We start from the raw sequence: 22959 nt of genomic DNA on the forward strand, positions 1-22959 counted from the left end.
TTTTGTCTTTTCTAATGAATTAAGCTATTTTTTTATTTGCTTTTTAATGTCTATACGACTTATTAGATCAAAATGACTAAGAAAAATGAACATGAAATTTTTTTCTCATCTATTTTTTCCACCTAAATAATGTCTCTATGACTCTATCAAATGCTTGAAAGAACAAGATGTGACATGCCCCTCGGGGCACAGCTCAACTGGTGGATCAATCAATATTATCTTGCTTCCAGCGACAGGGTGGAGGTTCGAATCCTAGTGGGAACCTGCGGCCAGATTTATTTGGTATGAAGCAATTACTTTGGAGGAGGATCTCTTGTGCGCAGAAGTGTATAGGCTGTGGGGGGAACTTGTGATCCAGTTGAGGCATAACCCGCGATTTACCCCCTTCAAGGTTCTAGGGGCAAGGGTCTTGGGGGGTCCAGAATTTAGTCTAGTGTAAGCTGGGATACCTGGATATCAAAAAAAAAAAATAAATAAATAAAATTATACCCCGCTGGACAACGGGGTGGATTCCAGGGCCAAAATCAGGGTGCCATGTCTATAGGGGGAGCCACTATTTTTGGCCCTATAATTAACTTTGTCCAAATAGGTTAATTCGGTAAAATTTTTCACCCAGAGCTAATTTTCAAGATGAAGGAACTTGTAAAGTTGCGTTTGATTATTAATATTTTTCATGAAAAATATGTTTTTCTATTCAAATTTTTATTTTTGTACTTTTGGTTGACATTTTTTTCATAGAAAACATTTTCATACTTTTGATCACGTAATCATATTTTCCTCAAAGTTAAGAAAAATATTTTTAGAGAGATTATGATTTTATTTTCTAGGAAATCCTCTCTCTCTCTCTCTCATCTATCCATTATCTTTCATCAACCCATTAATAAAAAATGTACAAATATAATATTTTTTAAGTTAAATACTAAATCAATCAAGCACATCTAGTTAATAGTCATGCAAATTCCATACTCGCAATCAAACGTACCTTAAATTGCAAACATGAAATTTGCATAAAAATTTTAATTTTAAACAATTAAATTGTCTAAAACATATTTACTTAAAAATTGTCAATTAAATGTGTTTTATTAACTTAATTTTCAACCTAAAAAATGTACCTTCTCATAAAGTCAAATTTTTGGAATTTGTGAATTGTCTAGAAAATAAATATTTACCTCCCCATTAAAAATGTTTTCCTCGCTTTTGAGAAAAGCATGGTCATGTGACCAACTTTTGAAAAATATTTTCATTGAAAAAAAAATGACAACGTGACATTTTCATGAAAAGTAAGTCAATCAAACACACTCAAATGATCACTGGAGTCAAGGATTGAATGATAGGTGAATCCAGCAATAAATTTACAAGATCAGGGAAATTAAAGGCATGCATCACATGAACATTACCAGAGGACAGGAATGGCTTATTTCATGCTTTATTGAGAGTAAACTAATACGTAACGCCTCGTAAGTGGTTCTAGAAAACAGAAAAACATCTATAGATGGGAAAATGACAAAGCTACATTAACAGAATGAATTTATCAGCACATTTTAAGATAATATATTACAGTAGGCTAAGTACTATGGAATAACATTATTGTCACTATAGAAGGTTTCGTCCAAGTTCGGGATGGTCGATTGAAAAATCTAGCACAAGTATGCAAATATATACCATCCAGAATGTATTGTTCATAATCAATTCATACAGATGTAATCCCGGACATGAACTTCACTTGTATAAATCATATTGCAAGAAAAACAAAAGCACACAGCAAATAAGCAAGTCCTTTACTGAAATTCTCATGAACCAACGCCTAGAATAGCAAGGAAGTTTTTTTTTTTTATATTAGAAAAAACTATCTAGAGAGGAAAACAGAGGAAGTGACAAGCTGTTAGAATTTCCAATGCTGAGCTTGCAATTCAAGTAGCTGCATTTCTGCTCCTGACAAGGTATTGCGTAAGAAGCAGGCTAGTTTAACACCTTGTCATGATCAACTACTGAATTCTTGAATCCTATCTTCTTCAGCATGCAATTTGTGCTTTAACTAGAGCCAGCCCACAAGGAGCTGAGTCGAGCTGCCAGCTTTGCACTCTTGTAGTCCTCTCTGAGCTGAATAAACCTGAGTTTGCAGTGGATTCAAATATTAATCTCATAAACGAACTACAGTAGCAACCAAGGCACAAAGCCACTAATAGAAAGAACGATATTTTCAGGTGTGATTGATAAGCATATTTGACTAAGCTCATAAACAAGAAAATTTTTTTACTTTTTTTTCAATCAAGTTCTTTTATATTCGAGGAAAAAAAGTTACTTAGTTAGGAACTAATTTGCATTACTGTGATTATAAATAGCTTACCTTGTTTTAATTTTGATTAATCAAAACTTACTTATTTTAGTTTTTAATAATTGTAAGTGAACATTTTAAGCTTAGCCAAACATACTCCAAATCACAAAGCTGTTACAGTGACTGAATGCCTTGGGTCCACTCATCAATAAAAGTTCGGAACAAAGTGAACAGAAAATTCATAGGGTACTGTACTTACATGAATAAAATTTATTTTCTTAGTAAGAATCTAAAGATATTTTTTAGTTATAACATGTACAACAAAGAATCTAAAGACATTTTTTAGTATAACGTGTACAACAAGATAGCTTATGGTTATATAAAATGTGTGAGGCAAGTTTAATCTAACTTGACTGCATAAAAGATCAATAAATACATACGTTTGTGCATCTTTCCGAATACTTGGAGTTCCCTCAAAAAGAGTCGACAGGCTTTCAGGGGCCACAATGAAGACATTGGCCATGCTGGAAACGAAGGTTATGTCAGTAAATCAAAAGAAAATGTCTTGCCTAATTCTATTGCGAGAATTCTAGTGAAGGTAGGGGAGATGGAAGGCTACACATCTTCAAAAGACCACAACTTACATGCCGAGCAACTCGAATTTCTCATCAACTGAAGGAGCATTAAAACCACGAACAAATTCCCCGTATTCTGTTATATCACGTTTCAGCCGTAGTCCTCCGCTGAAGAAGTCAGATGATGCAAACATGGTTACATCTTTTGACGTAATCATACAAACTTTCCAGGTTAGTTTTAGAGATTCGTGGGGGTGTCATTGTGTTGAACCATTTACATTGTGATAACAGATCCAGTTACATCCATGTCAAGGCATCACTATGGACATACCATTAGTCTAAGTTCATCACTTCTACATGAGAATTCCAAAATTACAGACTGGCAAATTGCAACACATAGGAAGGAATTACCTTGGGTTAAAAGTGAACTTTTGCCAATGATTAAGCAGCCCCTTGTGCAAGCGATTTCCCTGCGTGATTATATGAATGGTTACTACGTGAAAAAGTAAATGCAAGTGTAATATATCATGCTCTGTCTACTTTGTCTTTGCGAGACTTATTTGGTCAAACTAGTTTACTGAAGAGTTAAATTACAAACATTCTTAGTGTGTCTAAAAATATGAATGTAGTGATTGAAAGTCGTATATAATTTCTTGCTCTCCAAATGCAATGATTAAAAAAATCTTGCAAGTCAAAACCAAAAGGTGATTCAAAAGTCTATTTGACTAATAAGACGAACATGGTACACCAAAATGAGGTAATGTGAGCAATAAAAGTTACCAGCAATAGAACTGCATAGACATTCCAATGCTCACCACTCTTTTTCAGAAAGGAACCGACAAATATATCAACGATGAGACATTAATTTGCAAAATTGATCATTTGGTCATGTATAAAGGATAAGGGTATGCATTAACACTTGCAAATCGCTGTGCATGTGCATGCGTTTGTAAATAAATTACATACTAGAAATTGTGCAGATTTTCCTCTACCAATAGGCGTATACTAGATATGGCTATTTAAACAAATGCCACCAAAACCATGATTGAAGTCAAGAAGCAAGTCGGATGTGATAGTAAATAAGTAGCAGCATGTACCCTGAAACTAAATTAGATGTGTCAATAAACAGTACAACAAACATTTGCTCGCATGATATGTTCCCAGACTGGATAAATGTATGTACCAAAATCCATAGAATCAAATCAAACTTAAAAGTTGCAAAAATGTAAATTGATGTACCAATTCAGTCAGGAAGGCTTGTTTGTTAAGACCTTCTAGAGCTGTGAAAGCAGCCTCAAGCACACGGGAAAGATAGGCCACAACTCTGACCAGAGAAAGAAATAAGTGAAATTTGAGATCATATAAAACATGCATGACATTGATTACCTTTGTTGCTTACTAGCACACTTGGCACATTACAGAAGAATGTAAATTCATACTTAAAATTGAGTACATATATAACAAATAATAACTGAATTATTGTGTTATAATTGAATATGAACTCTTACTTCCCCAGCATGTATACTGCTCTCCACGAAAATCATAAGCTTGGAAATTAAAAGTGACAAAAATGAGTGTATATTTTATATTAAATAGTTCTTGCTTGTCCTGACACAGAAAAACATGCAAAACTAAAGCATTTTTTTTTTCTTTTTTAAGTATTGACATGTAGCAATTCAGGAGAAAAAATATATTTTTTGTGATTGAAATTTGATTCATAGGTGACAGAAGGTTAACGGGCATTCACAAAATCTAAAATCAAATGTACACAGCGGCATTAGTTGTTGTGTCTTAAGTAATAATCAGTGGTCTGGGACCTATGAAATTCAAAATGACTAGTTGACAATCGATATGTGCCTTTAAATTTTGTTTGAAAAATTTAAAAGTGAATGTAATGAAACTCTAAGCGATAACTGCCATGAAGTAGTGTTCCCCTTAAGCATGGAGTCCAGTAAAAACCTTGTGCAGGCATTTGTCGGCCGATGATCAGGAGCAATACCATCATCAGGTGACCGATAATCTGTTGCTTTTTGTTCGGCTGATATCAATCGCTCCACCTAATAAGAATTTCAAGAATTAAGCACTTCAATCAACATGGAAGCAAATGCAAATGAGATAACTAAAGGACTAGAACATAGAAATTATGATAAGTTTTTTTATCCCAAACCTCAGCCATAACGGTTTCAATGCATTGTTGAAGCCCTTTGTAAGCAACGCCTTCTGCACTGGACATGGCCGATGCCATTTCTTCACAGGCAGCAGCATGAGCACCATCCAGAGGTAGCAAAAGCCGAGAAATAGAGTTTGCAAAGTACTACAATAAAAGACTTCTAATTTCAATGGAAGTTAACGGTAAACTTCTCACAGGTGTCGAAACATATAATCAACTGATACAAACAATAGTAAACACATACTTGCTGGACAATTGCCACGCTACTTCCACAACGCTGTACAGCAACCATGAAAGATCTGAAGCTGCTTTCACCAGCAGCGGCAGCAGCTTCTGCCTGCACATACCCTTAAGCTCTCATAATTTGGCCAATTTATGTTGAAAGAAAGAAGCTTATCTTGCTTCATCTTCGAATCATGATCTAAAACCTACTAAATATGTATGAAAAGGGGAAAGTAATTACAGCTGAAGCAGCTGCAGCAGCAACTCTTCGACTAACGCTAGTTCCCAGCACAAACCGTTCCCTCAGTGCTGCAGCCTCCGTCAAGCTGTCTCTAGCTCTTTCTAGCCCTTCTGTTATGTATAGACTGACCTGAAGAAGGAGACAGGATGGCGGATGCACAAAGGAGGTGATGTGGATACCCAGAGGAAAAGAAGCATCCAAAATGTGAATTGAACACGAACTAACTTACCTGGTCTAGAAGGCACGTAAAAACAGCTCTTACATTAGCTGCAAGGGTAGCAGGCTGCATGATGACAAGATAATGAGTAAAGAGCCTTTAAAGATCTAAAAAAACTCAAATTGAAACATCATGCAAGCCTTCTAAATAATTTATCAACATAAACTCAACTTTGTAAGAGAATTATGATATTTTTGGTACATATAGTCAACCATTAAAAAAATGATAAGTACGCCATCACGCCTTCTCATTTTTCTTTGGTAAATTTCGTTCGTAGTAACAATATAGCAGAATTGCATTTAACTAAAAAATGCAAGGGGCCATCTGATATAATTTACTCAGCAGAGATAAGCTTTGCTCTATGTTGCCGATCTTGATCGTCTTCGAATTTTAGGTGGCTCATGGTCTTTGAAATGGAAGGTCAACTTGTGGAATAACGATAGGGCAATCATGATAAGCTACAGTGCTATCATAAGCACATAGCAAACCCATGTTCAAGATGCAGCTAACAGGAGGCATTAATTAATTTGGAAGACTGGAAATGAATAGAGTTATAGGGCACAAAATTTGCAACGAAGGTGTGAGACAAGCTCCACGAAACAGAGGAGGTACAGCTGGATCCTGGAGGAAAATTTTGGATTGCAAGAATTTGGGAAGAGATCTTCGAACAAGCTAAAAGCTTTTCACACCCAGTTTTTCCTTGACCAAGCTTCTCCACATGGCAAAAGACACTAAAGCCCTGTTTATATTGCTCAATTATTCATGTAATAGGATCCTACAATGTACCAGTAAACAGGAAGAAGACTTGAACCCCTCCCAAACCACCACCATATAGATCTCGTTAGGTGCTTCCTTGCAAGTCAACCACCATCTTCATCACTTCATAATGTGAGGTTAAGCGCCAAACTTAGCATCATTCCAGTCAAAAGCACTAGCTAATACCCATCTCCCATCATTCAGAGCCACCCAAATCTAGTTTGATAAGGTTGATTCATATAGAATACTGAAAATTTGGACAGAATTTCATCGTGTTGGCTCAAAAAACACTTTTTGTAGAGCTTCGAATCCAAATTGGATTACTTAATTGAATCTGAGGCGACATTCACCATGGTAAAGTCACCAAAAATATTGGATTACTTTTTTTAAAGCTTTGAATCTAAGTATGAACCTCTGCCCCAAACATGAAATTAACATGAAATATAGAAAATATTGTACCTGTGACGAGAACAAAGTGCATCTAGATATTGCTTCTTCATTCCAGCGCACAAACTCTGTCACTACGGTGACAGATATCTGCTGGTGGGAAGATGCTAAGGAAGCACCTTTTGAGCGCCCGATTGTTCCAGTTGACTCATTTGACTGCTGAGTTTCAGCACGCAGTTCCTCCATCTGCATCATAGCACCAACTTGTGATTAAAAAAGAGAATTTATGAAAAACAGGTGTAGAGTTGAGCTCTATCTTGGGAGGGACAGATTAAAAAAATTAATTTACAGGTGGAGAGAGGAACAGTGAGTATCGTGCTGACCTTTGCTTTATATAGCTGCCTAAGAGACGCCTGCTCATACTCAATATATATATCTTTATGGGGAAGAAAGAGAGACTCTGTTAGGCCTGTACAACAGATAAAACAGTTGTTTTAAGATAGGGAAGTAAATACAGATTCTGCTATATATCTATACAGTATCAAAACAAAAAACAGATGTGGTTAAGCAAAACATGAAATATGCAACAAAGAATAGGATAGTATCCATGTTACCAAACGAGGATGTAAATTAACCAAGTCATATTTCCACCATTAAGCAAACTAATATAATTTATTTAAGAGGAAAGAGAGGATAAAACTAAAATTTTGAAACGAAATAATTTTAGTTTAGAGTATTGCTTGGAGAAATCAGAAAGTAAAAGTAAAAAGTTATTGAGTGAAAACAACCCCACCCCCCCCCCGGGGCCTCAACAGATTACTCGAGTCACAAATATGTAAAGAAGAATATATGTGAATCCCATCCATCCATTCTTTCTGTTCCACCTCTTCATATTCTAGTGGAAACAACTTCATGAGCTTCCTCTTTGCTTCATTTCCATCTTTTTACCCTTAAATTCCAAGTTAATAGGAACTTCATCAGAGATTTATTAAGTTTACTATTTTGCAGTGTCAGCCAAGCCGGCAAAGGCTTTACAAGTTTCCTTGTTGACAAGAGAGTCTAACTAAAATCTTCAACTTTTGAGTTAACATACAATACCACTCAAGCTTTTACAGAAGACATGAAATTTTAACACAAAGCTTTCAAGTTAGAAGCAGCAGTAGATAGACTATTCAAACTGTGGAAAGATAAGTATCCATTAATATCTTTCAGATGAACCTAAACTAGTTGCTAAAATTTCTTCCAAATTTTTCCTCTAGTTACGCTCTTTCTAGTCCTACCTCAATCTTCATACAAGTAAAACTAACTAGCACGAATAACCAGATCTCAAATAATCCAATTTTAATTCAAACCAGGGGCTCAGACCATAGTCACCCATCTTTGTTACTAGAAGTACAAGTCTTCATCCTCCTAATCCAATCAAGTTAGGAAGCTTCTCCAGCTTTTGCAATATGGTCTACTAGACGCACTCGGACCTTCCTCAGTTTTTACAAATAACCACCACAATTTGTGCATCACCTTGCAACATAGTAATCACAGAACTGTCTGATTATATATCTTCATCCTCAAAACTTATGGATTCATTGACATTTAAAAACCAAAGCTTTCCCACACATCATTTGACAATTGACAGCTATAATCCCACTCAAGATCCCACTCATCTGCTCAATGGAAGGTTTAACAAAAAAGTATAGGGAGAAAAAGCCAAGCTGGTATTGACAACACTAAGATCTGTTATAAATTAATTCCGTAAATTCAGCTATCAACTTAGCCTATTCTTAAGTCAACCAGGACACCGTATCTTTGCAGTATCAGCAAGTTAACACCATCAATCTTAGTTACACAAGAACATGCAGATAAAATGCACTCTTCTGATTGACGAGAATCAACAGATCAAAGCAGCAAAACAGCACCCTGTTTCAATCAGATTACGTAAGTTGACAAGGTGTCAGATAGCAATTCAAAAGTTCAACATTTTTACCTTCAACATCTAAGTCACCACACCCTACACCACGTAAATCTCTAGCAAGCTCTTGTGTCTTCTCATATCCCACTGCTAGCATTCTAAGATACTGAAATCTCAAGCAAACACAGAAAAGAGAGGTTACATACCTATCAATGTAGAATTCACACTACTAGACTATGTAGCCTCATCAAATTCACTCACTAAAATAAGTCCACCTTCTTCCATGGAAGGTGGATTAACTAGAGAGGGCTTCATCAACAACTTCTCAAGAAGTTTGGGAACCCTATCTTCCAGCACTCTCTGCAGGCAAAGATAGAAAACCAATAAATTTTAATACTACAAAACAATTTTACCCAGAATCACAAGCACGGAACTTCAAGAATTTCCCTCCCTCAAATGCAATAATAAATGGATAATATGGGAATACCTGGACCAATATTGACATGACATCATCTGGAGAAGGAAACACTGCCATTATTGTGGCTGCCTCTTTCCTCACAGTTTCTGCAAACAAGTTGTTAAAAATTAGATGAGTATGTTCCCACCAACTCTGATTAGATAAACGGTATTATTCAAACCTGTAATTTCCTCGTATAATGAAGAGAGACCACTTGCTACATTGCTAGGACTAGGTTGGGAACCAGGGTCACCAAGAACCAATCTAGTGTCTGCATTCATAACCTCCAAATCAAACATTGGAAGTAATCCCACATAGTGTTGCATAGCACTGGTACCCCTGTTAAACTGAGTTGAAAAACGAAAACATGAGTGGAGATAGGGATTTTTTTTTCCCGAGATATCTAATATTTCATTGTGATTTATCACAATAATCCAATAACGTGAGCAAATAATTTAAACAATATGTCGAGGAACGTACATTAAACTTAATCCTACTGAAAGAACTAAGGAAGTAAAATATATATAAGAATCCATTAGTGGAATCATACGTAACAATAAAAATAACTTCCACAGATCATAAACACCTTCTCTTAACCCCACCCAACAAAAAGAAAAGAAGAGAGAACCAAATTGTCCTATTGCCTTAATTACTAATACTAATACACAGACAGTTGGAATCTGATGTAAAGCTAGTTTCTTTTTCCTTCCTATATAGCATACCTTCAATTCCCTACGTAAATATTACATAAACTTTTGCAGTAAAGAAATGATAAATGTTTTTTAGTGACACTCCAATATCGAATAGTTCACCTGCGACAAAATTTTTGCACACTCTGCCATTGTTGACAATTCCCTTCTTTGTGATGCTGCATCAAATCTGTCCAACAATCTATTCTCCAGTTCTAGAAAGGCATGAAAAAATGAGTAATCTATCATTTGTACAAAACAATGACAAACTAAACCTTATTCCAATAATATGTCATTTATAATCGATAAAAAATTATTTTATTTTACAGTTCAAAATCATTGAAAAAAAGCAAAACAAAGTCCCTTGGTAAGCAGGAGCTCATCTTGAAAGGATATCCCTTTCAACAGCATAATATCCAAAAATTTCATTTTGGAGTCATTTATGCTGGGTACAATACATAACTTTTTAGACTTTTTAATGGAAAACTGCATCCAATGATTCATTTTGCATTCTAGAGAAAAAAAGGAAAAAGGACATTCACATTTCAAAAGCCGATAAAGATACAAGAAAAAAGGCAAAACATATGACAGAAGTGTCATGAAGTCCTGACAACATATTATTAAAAGAGCACCACGTTCAAAGTGCAGCAATTGGCTTGAAATAATGCATGCTATATAAAGCGAGCACTGTGTGTCTTTAAGCCTAAAGCAGAAAAGAAAGGAGAAAGATATGCATCTTATTCCAAGATTTTTTCCTTCCACGTGAAGAACTTTTTATTTGTGTGCATGAGATTTATTTATTATCTTGGACGGTAGGATTCAAACATGATGATCCTTCGAATATACAATAGCCTGATTAAATTAATAAAGCTCTATATCCATCCGATCATCTCTTCCTGCCATGTTGAAATCTAGAAATTTAATAATGAAATTATATATCAGAATACGATACATATATGTTTCTTCCTTCGACGTGACAAACAAATGAGCATTTTGTTTGGCAGTCAAGCAAGAACAGAGATGCTACAAAAGCTATAAATTCGCCTAAATTGCATAGTTATTGATAGGGCTGGACAAAACTCCCGAACCGAACCGACCGAACCGAACAGAACCGAACCCGACGGTTCTTCTCAAATTAAATACTCGAATGGGTATTTGAATCAAGAACCGACGGGTATGGTTCGATTTTCAGTTCTAGGCCAAGACCCGAAGAACCGAATAAGAACCGAATCTCCATAATTTTTTTAATTAATTTATTTTAAATAAGAAAAATAATTTTATTTTTTCTAAATAAATTTGTTAACTAGATAATTTAGTTCAAACCACAAAATATGATTTTCCTATTTCTAATATTTAGTTCAAATTGACCTCAATTTTATCCAAATCTGTTATTCTACTGTAGTGTCGTTTTTACGGGAGAAAATCGAATTAAAGCTCTACAACATCTCTCTTAATTATTTTGAGCTCGCTATCTTTCTCTTTCTGTGATTTTAATAATCAAGTTTATGAAGAATTCAGTAAAGAGAGACGCGAAACACATATGATTGAACTACGTTATTTTGTAAGAGCTAATATTAAATATATCATTAATTAAATTAACGTAACTTTGTATATATTAAAAAATTTAATTATAATACGGAACCAAATGGAACCGAACCGAATGGAACCGAACCCGAACGGTTCCGTAATTAAATTTGGACCCGACGGTTCAACTTATTAAATACCCGAAAATTTTGGGTCGGTTCGGTTCTCGTCAGAACCGAGCCGAACCGGACCATGTCCAGCCCTAGTTATTGACATCATCTCAATTTTAGTGGTTTGATAAATTGGTTTTCTCAATTACTCTGCTGGAAACTGATGTTTTATGCTAGGATGACTTAAGTTTTTACATATATGGTCCTACATAATTTATACTTGATATCTAACACTACTTTACTCAGAAAAAGTGGGAGCAGGCATTGGAATTCAAACTGAAGCCTCAGTTGCTTTGGCTATTCCTTGCATTGTGCTCATCCAGCGACCATGCCCCAAAAAGATAGGAATTTTTTTATCCATAATCGAATTTGATTAAACTCGAAGAAAATGAATAGGAAAAAATCAGTTTAACTTAAAAGTGCATATTTAAAAATTAGGATGATGGGATATCTGAAACAATACTTTTTGCTCGTTATTGCACTGTCTCACAAACTAAATATTTGGTGATGGATATTATTAATTGATTTTTCTTACATATTTCATTCATATTTAGGATATGTATGTTCAATGAGGGCAATCATACATTTCTATTCACTCATTTTCTTTTTGACAAGTAGAGTGTGTGCCCAAACTATATGACTCGTACTTCTTACATATATCGAATACTATACATGACATGATATTAACTATAAAAGAGGAGACTATACAACTCCACAGACATTTGAACAAAGTGCAAGTTCCATTCAGGTAGAAATTACAATGACAATTTCTGGCCTGCAGAACATTACTCGACTATAGTTTAAATTGACAGTGATTTGTTTTCCAACTGAATCTATTTGATTGTACGAATTTGATCGAGCAATTCTCTTTTGGGAAAGAGAAGTGTTCAGTTTGCTCCTTATGCAATATGACCACTATACTTCCTTGAGAGTAGTCCAAAAATTTGTCAGCTCTTGAGGTTCCAACTAGTACTATCAACAGCATAAAAATAAGCAAACATACCGTTGCAATATTCTTGGAGGTTCGCAACAGCAACTTCCAATCCTCTGCTTGCAGTTGCATTCCCAACAACTGATGAGACAGTCATGCTTTGTCTTCCAATATCTTCCTCAGCAAATGATCCTAAAATCAAGCTTATTAGCAAAAGATTTTTAGCTATTCAAAAAGCAAGGAAAGAGCTAAACTTTCACCACTTCTCATCTTAGAATTTGGTCAAAATCCAGGTTCATGATCCTCCATCCCCACAACTTATTAACGATAAAAATTTCTTTATCACCGTAATTCAAATGGATTATTTCACTTTCAACTTCAAGGATCAAGTCATTACTAATTGTACTGCGAAACCAAGAGTTATATATTCTGAACAGATAGAAGCCAGGATATAATTGACAAGTTTCTCCTGATAGATCTTCTTGGGGCAATGGTTGACAACATGTTCAAATATGTCAGTCATTTAAGTTTGGAAAAAAAAATGTTCATATATGTACATCAGCTCAATATGACATGTCAATCATTTTGGACAGCATTTAACACCACGACATAGTTCAAAATTACTAGAAGATCCCAAGGGAATTAAGAAATGTTTTACATCTTTAACCATATGGGAAAAAAAGTGAGGGTAATTCTAAAATTAAAATTTTTCCAATGAATTGCATTGATTTCCAATTTCAATTACTGAACAATCCAAGTTTTGAAACCTTTCTTATCAAAAATGTTTAAACAAACACGTCTTTTACTGAAAATGGAATGGATAATAGTTCGAAAGAAGATCTCAATCATTTCATTTTAATAGGGCTTTTATTATGTTAATCCTAGAAAAAACTTAATAATGTTTATCAGAATAGCTGCGGAGATATTCTTAAATACCTTAACGGTAAAGATCTGAGGGAAGATAGAACGAAAACATTTCCTCGCAAGATTAGGTATCAACATGTAATTAATGACACCTTTGAAGAGGATCTCTCAAGCTAAAAATATTATGAGTTCTGGCTAACATTATGGACAAGAAGTTGGATTATTTGATTCTGAAAGATCTGGAGAAAGTCATAAGAGTCTCGAACAATTTGAGAAAGGGAAGACAAAGATGCAGTTTGGCATTTGATTGTACAAGAAAATACAATTTCTACACTGTTCACATCACATCCATAAGCATTGAGATTTGTTAGCCCTGCGACTGTACCCATTCTCGGTTTCAAGTAGTAATTTTTATCAACGATTGATCAAGTGGTGGAAATAAGAGAACAGAAAGGGGAAAAAAAAAAAAACAGTTTGCTAGCCACAACATCTGGTGAGTAATTACCACGCATGTATCCACAACATATGCTAGAAAGAATATGCAAGGTTCACGAGAGCAAATTTGGAAGGAAAATATAAGCTCTGATTGTAAACTTCACTAACATCATAATAAAGTCTGCAATGACATTAAATGTCATTCAGAACTTAAACAGTAGATTCATTTTGTTTAACATTTAAAGACAGAATCTTAAAGCAAAATGAAGAATTAATAAGGCGACAATCAAAAGATTTGGTAAATATATATCCTGTTCACTAATTCAAGAAGCATACAAATGATATTAAAAAATCCTTGCCGTAGATCCATTTTGCTTACCCACTTTAAGACGCAATGAAATGGAGAACAAAAACTTATAAAGGTGACAACCCATGGATTCAATAAATATGTACTTCATTCAGCAGTTCAAGGAGCCAAAAACAAATAAAAAAAGTTGCAGTACTGGATTGTCTAAGAAGTTTGCAGTGGAGATAGTATTGAACTTTCCCGAATTTGACTATTTCAAAAGCTAAGTGGATCTTAATGAATATGCAATAAAAGAATTGTGTATTTGTGCAATTTTCAGCCATCTTACTCAATTTTTGTGCAATGGAAGCAGCCTCAGCGACACGACTGTCATCAGAGAACAAAGCCGAAAGTTCCATTAGGTCGCCCGGACTACTATTGAATTCCATCAAGTACTGAGCAACGAGAATCAATGAAATAGTTTTGACAAATCATCATCTGAATGGATTAAAACGACCTTCATATGCCTATTTATCAAAATTTACCTTTATGAGGTCTATCGTTTGACTCGCAGTTTCCCGTTGAGCATCTGCACTCTGACAAATAAATGTGAAATAAATGAAAATATGTGATCGTGTATCATCCAATTTCATATGTATTGAACGTAATCTGGCAAACAAGAGTCAGCGATTAAGTGTTAGATGGTTTTATGTACAATTAACATTTTTATAATTATAAGCATCATATGAGATTAAAACATAGTGAAAAGAAAAGACAAGACAAAGCAAAAAAAAAAAAGTCAGATGAGAGAGTCTTATTGTCAAATTTACAGTTTGCATACAACATGCAATTTCCTGAAGGCTTCTGAGGATTTGTTACATTAACCTTTCATAAGATTTTAAGTTTTTGATTCTGCACCGGTCTTAAGATGAACAAACTTCAGTCATTTAGATTTGTTTGAAAGGTTAAAGGGGCTTGGAAATAGAGGGTTTTCTGGGATACAGTTTCCAGGTTGGTATTGTGGTAGTGTGTATTAACATTTCACAAGATTTTGTTTAGGAATCGGGATCAAGATTGGGCAGCTTTATTGGGAATTGGCCTTTGAAATGATCAGGTTTTCCTTTGGAACTAATCCTATGTCCATAGACTTGGTCCCATGTAATTAAGAGGGTCTTGAGAAAAGGTTAGATGGTGTCGATCAGTATTGTCAATAATTCCTACATGTAATCAGATTGTATATGGTTGATTGTATGATATATGTTTCCTTCCTTAGTTGGGAATTAATATAGAAATATAATAGTATAGTTTTCCTATACAAAATAGGATTAGGGGTTGGTGTCTCTTGTACAGATATCTCAATGATGTGGATAAATAATATAGAATTCAACCTAATTAATTCTCAATTTAGTAACCTTTAAGGTTTCAGAAATCATGTTTTCTTTAATTTTAATTAGGGTTCAAAATTGCAAACCTTAGAGCAATTTCGAAAATTGCAAGACCGATTAGCTGACAGGAAGGATGGGGACTGTCTTGAAATTTTTCAAACAGTCCTTATGCCGACATTAGCAGTAGCGCCAGTAAGGCTGACAAATACAAAGAGTGAAGGAGAGCGTCCTAAGAGTGTACTCTATTCGTGCAAAAGAAGGATGGAGCTAACTGCCATGTGTGCTCTAAGAGTTTGGAGATGCATATTGCTGGACAAAAGAAGAAAGGTTGTATCACAGGATGGAAGCCTACGCCAGCAGAGAGCTGGATTATGATGAAAGGAAGGCCGAAGATGCGTAGATCAAGTCTTGGCTCATCAATTCCATGACTGACAATCTGATGTCACATATTGTTTAATGTGGAACAACTACAGAGATTTAGGATGCAGTGAAAAGGGTCTATCTAGATGTTTCTGACTCTTCATAGCTATACGATCCACAAAGAAATCATTCCAATTGCATCAAGGTGGCTTGCCTCTTGCTGGTTACCAAAATGAACAGAAATCCAGATTTATGGAACTCATTAACGGAGACCCAAGGATATGACATGCATGTGATCAAGTTAGTAGTCATGTTCTGGCTACTTCTCCTCTTTAAGTACGAAATAGGCCTCCTCACTAGTCCATCACGAGGTGCATAGGCAAGCTACTATGGGGAAAGAGATCCGCTTCTAGGGCCTCAGCTTTGGTTATCCAGAAGAATAACTCTCAGACAGTTCCTTCAACATCTTCTAATAATACTCTCAAAGGTGTTGCAGTCAAGCCCTATCAGATTCTGATAATACTATCGAGTCCTCCCCAGATTCTGACACTTCCCTTGATGATACTACCGTGTCATCGAATGACTCTTCCACAATAATTAATGAGGTAAATGTTTCCCCTTTTATTTCTCAACTCCAGGTTCTAACTATGCAGCTTCAGAATCTGCTGTCCTGGATCCACAGGGTAGGAAATACCCTCTTCATGAATGTAAAAACCTCGACAGTTCGAGTTTCTCAAAATCTTCCACTAATATTGTCTATCTCATCTATGATTATACCCTTCAGTTTTCTTCTGTATCTATTCTAATCATTTCACGAATCCCTTGAAGGTTCTAAATGGAGAGAAAGGTATAATGACGTGCAAACAGCAGTATCAGGCATTTGGGTAATAAATTTTTAGAAGGTTATAACAAGCTCCTTTTGAGTGCCAGGAAAAGACAATCCATCTGATAGCTATGGACGGCAACATCTAAGGGATTCAATAGTGTCCTTTTTCGCTATTTTTTTCAATTGGAAAGAAGTGCCTCCTTGAGTTTTAGCTTAGTGGGGACACAATATCTCGTTCACCATAAATTGTAAACACAATTCTTTGAATAATAAATTTCACTTCTAACAATAACAAGAACAACAAAACAATCAGATAAATTAAGCATTAGACAAATTTTACCTGCAGATGATCTCCTATTTTAGCAGCAGTCTGGCCAACACTTGATATACGAGAATCCAGCCTTGCAAAACTAGTAAACAAGCCATCGACACCTTTTTCCAGCTGCCCAATAAAGCGCACAAAACATAAATGTTTACGAGGTTGCACTTCTAACTATATCCCACATTTAGATATATCAAGAAACTTTCACAGCCCCATTATCTGCTATGCTAATAATCAAATTAGTGGAAACTAGCTTCCAATGATATATAGTTTTCAACTCTATAATTGTAATTTAGTTGGTGATTTTCTATTTACTTCTTCATTTTCATGTGAGGCAAAAAAGCATCTAAGAGGGCGTTTTACAATGCCCTGTTTAGCAGATATTTTTATTATCCGACCAAGGTGTTAACAGAGAGTCTTCTTGTGCATAATTATTAAGTGGAAAAATAGTTCTTAGTAACTATAATTTCATAATTTTTTTCGATGGATCCAAATTATGTGGTATGTATAGATCTAGAGGTAACAAGCAAAGATATGTGTGGATCCGCTGGCTTTGTAGTGATGTTTAATTTTCAGATGGATAAATGCTTCACAATGAAGTTCTGGAATATTTGGTAAGCAAGTGCAGAAGAAACATATTTTTGTACATAAAAAACCAATACCTACATTGTGTGCACAAACTAACCTCGGTAAGTGTCTTCCGGTGCTTAGAGTCCTGGGCAGCAACTTCCTTTTTGAGATTGTAGAGTTTCCCATCAATCTTTGATCAAGTATCAACAAGATTAGGAAGTGTTAACGTATAAAATATGTATTTAAAAAGGTTCATGACAACGTCCGATTAAACACCTCTTTTCGGAGATCAATCAACTGTGTAGACGAATTCTTAAACAAAGATAGTAGAGCATCTACTTCAGGAAATAATGGACTTGATAGCCCTTGTGCTGACTTTCCCGTGTCAGATGGAGTTCGTAAATGACCATTTGGCATAACATCATTTCCACCATGTCCTTCTGAGGCGTCAATTTCTTCTTCTAAATGAGAAGGCAGCAACTCGTTTACTAAATTTCCGAACAAGGCATCAAATGAAAAGTCGCCCTGCAGGATCCAAATTGCCATGATGGTTAGCTACAGAAGGAAGACTTAATTTCATACTTATGCATTATGATTGTGGAGGAATCACCTTGAAGTCCTCTATGTCCAAAACAAGTGGATAGGAGTCAGTTGATGCCAATTTAGACGCCGGTTTAGAAAATCTATTGGTCTTCCTTCCACCTTTATTCTCATTCATCTAATTCATAACCAACATAAAAGAAACCAAAAAAGCAACAAGCTTTGCAATAGTAACTAACACTTGAAGACCAGTCATTATTAATTTAATCAAGTTGAAAAACATCGCCAAGAAAACAGAGCTTACAAAACATCGACTATGAACAGACAGTCGAGCATTAAATTATATGCAGCATTAAAAATGGAAAGTGATGTGGATTTTCATATTGTGGTTTCTATTTGTTTATGTCCATGGGAAGTCCAAGGGAAACTCTAATTTCAGTGCATCTCATATTCACATCACAGTAATGACAAAATATCGTTGACAATATCGTTGACCCACAGTCAGTATTCCACAACTGTCCAATCCACAAAAAAGTTTAATTTGGATGTTAGGCTTTAAATCTAAACAGAGAAAGTTAATGTCAAATTCCAAAAGGATGGATATTACCCGATGACCAAAAAGGAAGATTTTAATTTATAGGAATATAATAAAAAGTAAAACTTTTCCATCCCGTATAATGTTGGACGAAAAAGATTGATTTGTGTATAGATTTTATAATTAACAAAACAAAATAATAAATAGAATGAAACAATAAAATAATAAAGAGAAATATATTAGAGTTCAACAAGCAAGTATTAAGAAATCTTGTCAAGTACTTTGTCCTAAAGTTGTGTGACCTCCCCTTTATACGGATATTTTCAACACTACATTGTTCTAAGATAAAACCCTTTTATAGCTCACAATCGGTTTTTCTTCTATAGAAACAACCACATAGAGATAAAGAAATGACTTTATCAAGTTGCCAAAACTACAGAAACATAGTACGAAAATGTAAAGTTAGTATTTTATCAAGTTATGTTTTCAAGTTATATCCAACAATGAAATATCCCCCTTTTATAGTATAAAAGTTCAACCCCCACATTTTTTAATATTCAATAATTTAAATGTAAGTTACATTATAAAATTATGGTTTTTAATTTTTATTAAATCTGAGATTAAAATCAAAACTGAAAATTAAAAAGGTTTTAATTTTGAAAATTTAAAACTTCTATTGTTATGTTACAACGATCCCAACACCCTAACATGTGGCAAGATCCTCCTGAAATTCTCTTTAGCACCTAAACCGGATCAAAATACCTAACCAAATCAACTTTTTAACTAATCATCCCTTCTTTCAAGGCATAAACTGAATTGCAGCTGTAGCTTGTAATTATTCAGAGCTAAAAATGCCAATCATACAAGTGGATAAACAAACAGTAAAGTGAAACTGGATGGAAAACAAAATCTACATATAACTAAATTCAAATGAGAATTAAGTAAAGTGTCATATTAGATTACAAGTTAACAAATTAATGGCCAATAAAATTGTGCGGGTGAATTATAAACACTAATAACAGAACTCTCTATCTCCGATCTCGTCAAGTGCTCGTGCATTCATAAAACCAAAAATATGTGCATTTCCATATGTGTAACACGTATAAAAAGCTATACACAAAAAGCGAAAATGTTACCTTTTTATTAATTGAACGAGAATGAGATAGCGATCTGTAGCCAAAAAAAAAGCTTCGATTTATGTTTTCTGAAAAAGTAAATAAATAAATATTCCCCTTTCTGTTATATTTCGTTGAGCGAGCGAGGAAGAGGATTGTCTCTGCGAAGTCTACAAGAAGAAATATAGCTGATTGATTGTAGTGACGATTTTCTCCCGCATTTAACAACGAATTTATATTTAACCCCATATTCATTTAGCTTCCACGAAAATAAAATAAATTTTAGATAATTCAATTGTGTAGAACTTAGTTTACATAAAAAAAAATTATCAATTAAATGCAAGTGATTGATTTAATTTTCAATTTATAAAATATTATAGTTGTCCATTTTTTATAAGTGGATAAATGAGAAAGAGGAGTAGAGAGTAAATTCCCTGAGAAATAAAATATTACTCTCCCCAAATATAATATTTCATTGATTTTAAGGAAAATATGATTACGTGATTAAAAATAAGGAAATATTTTTCATGGAAAAAAATGTTATAGGAATTTGGGTGAAAAAAATATATTTTTCATGAAAAAAATATTGACAATCAAATGCACAATTAAAGTCGCTCATTAATTTAATGAATGGATATACGTGGCAATGCAGTCCTAGGATCAAGCATTACAAGTGAAAAGTGCTACATGCACAACAATTTGTACAGTCCTCTAACCTATAAAGGGTGGGAGCTCGTGATTAAAATAATTGTAGATCCCACACATGTGAGAGGGCCTTCAAGTGCTGTACAAGTATCTTTGTTGTTATAAGCATGTGCGTGTCAATATATATGCATTTTTAAAATGTTAATGTTATTTTAAGTATTCTAAGCTAAGAGAAATGATCTAATGAGTATCGATGCTTAACTTATGTCAAGAAACAATGATGTAGAACACAAATTAATTGGTGAATATTTTTTAAAATTTTAAAAATTGAACTTTATACATATTTTTCAAATTTACAAAATTGTTTTCGTTGGGCCCTTTTATTTCAATTCGATAATTTCTATTACCTTTTGTAAATTGTAAGATATCGTTATCAACCCTACTCTCATCATCACAATCATCAACCATTCAAGATTATACATTACTTGCATCACTTGTTAGTAAAACTAAACAAAGACTGAAGAAAAATTAGGCTCGAGTTCGATGTAGATAATTTGCAACTCTATGAAAATTTTATTTTGAATGTAAATTTTTATATATAATTCATGGACTTTGGTGGTTTTGGGCTAATTTGATGTTTGTTGGGTTCTCTTTTTTTTTCTTTTTTTTTTTTAAATTATTCCCAACCTTAGTTTTAAGCTATCAAATTCAAAATTAAGATTTAAAGGTTTTCTTTTCAAAAATCAGATATACAAACCATGAAAATCACTTCTACTCTCTTCATCTTCTCTCCTCACTCTCTCTACAAACTCACCATCAATGCAACGATGCAGCCTCACACCGTCGTCCTGAGACAGTACGGCATTGCACAGTGTAGCCTAGTGAGGCAACATTGTGAGATACCATCTTTACAAGACGGCACGGCTTCATACCACCTCCCATTTGTGCCAATTACATCGCTTTCTTCCCTCGAAGCGAAATCGCAGCCGCACGCAAATCTCCCATCATTTGTCGGTGGCTTGAGGGCCACCGCTTAGAATTAATGCAGAAGTGGCTAAGCCATCGTGCTTGTAGTGAGTGTAGCCTTGGGAGGCAACATTGTGAGATACCATCTTTACAAGACGGCACGGCTTCATACCACCTCCCATTTTTGCCAATTACATCGCTTTCTTCCCTCGAAGCGAAATCTCAGCCGCACGCAAATCTCCCATCATTTGTCGGTGGCTTGAGGGCCACCGCTTAGAATTAATGCAGAAGTGGCTAAGCCATCGTGCTTGTAGTGGCGCTGTGCTGCCATGCTTTTGAAATGACTTTTCGGATGGTTTTTAAAGGTGAAGATTTGGTTGGTTTTTGTTTGTTGGTAGTGGATCAAAAGCTACTGATGGTGAATCCAAAGTTGGTGGGGGCAGATTTGGCGATACATCTGGAGGCTGCGGCGAAAGTGGTGGTCTAACACTGGTTGTGGTTATGGTGGATTGGGGGGAGGATGTGGTGGTGGTGGTTGTTGTTCTGGTGTCAACAATTTTGGTGGCAATGTGGCCGGTGATGGTGGTGAGGTAATGGTTACAAGTGTTGGTGGTTGTCATAAATTAGTTGGTTGGTTGTGACCAATAGATTGGTTAATGTGTGACCCAATAAACAATATGTGACAGTGACAAAGATAAATTGTGACCAAGAAATAATGTATAACCTAAAAAAATTTTAATTTGTAACTGTCTAATAAGTTGTAAGTTATAATATTTGTGATTTGTGATCGATTGACAAATTGTGACCTATAAATTTTTTTAATTTTGGCCGTAAAATATTATGTGACATAAAGTTTCGATTTTTTGACCAACAAATAATACGTGATTAACTAAATCGTTAATTTGTGATTAAATTGTATAGATTCGTGACATTAATATGCTTAATTAATAAAATGTATAATCAATTAATTAAATCATATATAAATTTTAATAAATATCAAATTTTTGAAATTTGAAATTTTTGTTCTTAGTTTTAAATTGGGTGATACTTAATCTCTTAGTTATAAATTTTCCTCTTTTTTAAGTTATAAAAATGGACTAAATTTTGTTGGGCTAATTTGAACATAATTTTTAATAGAATGCATGGTCATTCTAGCGTCCAATCATGCATGTATGGTCATAAAATGGGCTAACCACATAATCATGCCCATATTCCATACTCGGAGCGTTTCGAAAATGCATCGAGCAAGTATATGCATGCATTTAAAACATTGATTTAATTACAAAAATGTAGACTTTTTAATTAAATAATTTAAGATTCTTATAAAAATTTATTAAAAAGTTGAATTTTAGCAAAATCAAATAAGTGCTTATTTTTTCTATTCCATTTTATAAAATAAACCTTTTCTAAAATAATTTTGATTCTACGAAAGGAATTAATTTTCATTAGTTGTATTTAGCCATGATTGAATCTGATTTTCAAAATTTATTTTAAATTTTACATTCTCTAAAAAAATTAATTTTACCCTTACATTAAAAATAAATAAATCAATCAATCAAGTGTCCCAACCCCCCCCCCCCACCCAAAAAT

The 22959-nt window shown here is 34.5% G+C and overlaps 1 protein-coding gene across 2 annotated transcripts; it reads right to left on the bottom strand.

Annotated features, from left to right (window-relative positions):
• Positions 1–1569: 1569 nt before the first annotated feature.
• Positions 1570–19965, bottom strand: LOC111377045 (exocyst complex component SEC10b). Of its 2 annotated transcripts, XM_023000077.1 has the most exons (25): positions 19780–19965; positions 18179–18286; positions 17845–18093; positions 17684–17758; positions 17017–17118; positions 14651–14701; positions 14455–14560; positions 12593–12712; positions 10019–10110; positions 9388–9553; positions 9237–9313; positions 9011–9109; positions 8825–8915; positions 7227–7312; positions 6916–7089; positions 5713–5766; positions 5484–5612; positions 5265–5357; positions 5018–5164; positions 4810–4907; positions 4090–4174; positions 3262–3320; positions 2920–3018; positions 2716–2799; positions 1570–2110 (listed from the first exon to the last, which is right to left on the bottom strand). In XM_023000077.1, exons 2-25 carry the CDS (start codon positions 18284–18286, stop codon positions 2032–2034), a joined length of 2523 nt encoding a protein of 840 aa, XP_022855845.1. In that variant the 5' UTR covers positions 19780–19965; the 3' UTR covers positions 1570–2031. The 2 variants fall into 2 exon arrangements, with proteins under 2 accessions (XP_022855845.1, XP_022855846.1); XM_023000078.1 differs by lacking the exons at positions 1570–2110; positions 2716–2799; positions 2920–3018 and adding an exon at positions 3817–3954.
• Positions 19966–22959: the final 2994 nt, after the last annotated feature.

Source organism: Olea europaea, unplaced genomic scaffold (genome assembly GCF_002742605.1).
Source record: "Olea europaea var. sylvestris unplaced genomic scaffold, O_europaea_v1 scaffold1600, whole genome shotgun sequence".
NCBI lineage: Eukaryota > Viridiplantae > Streptophyta > Magnoliopsida > Lamiales > Oleaceae > Olea > Olea europaea.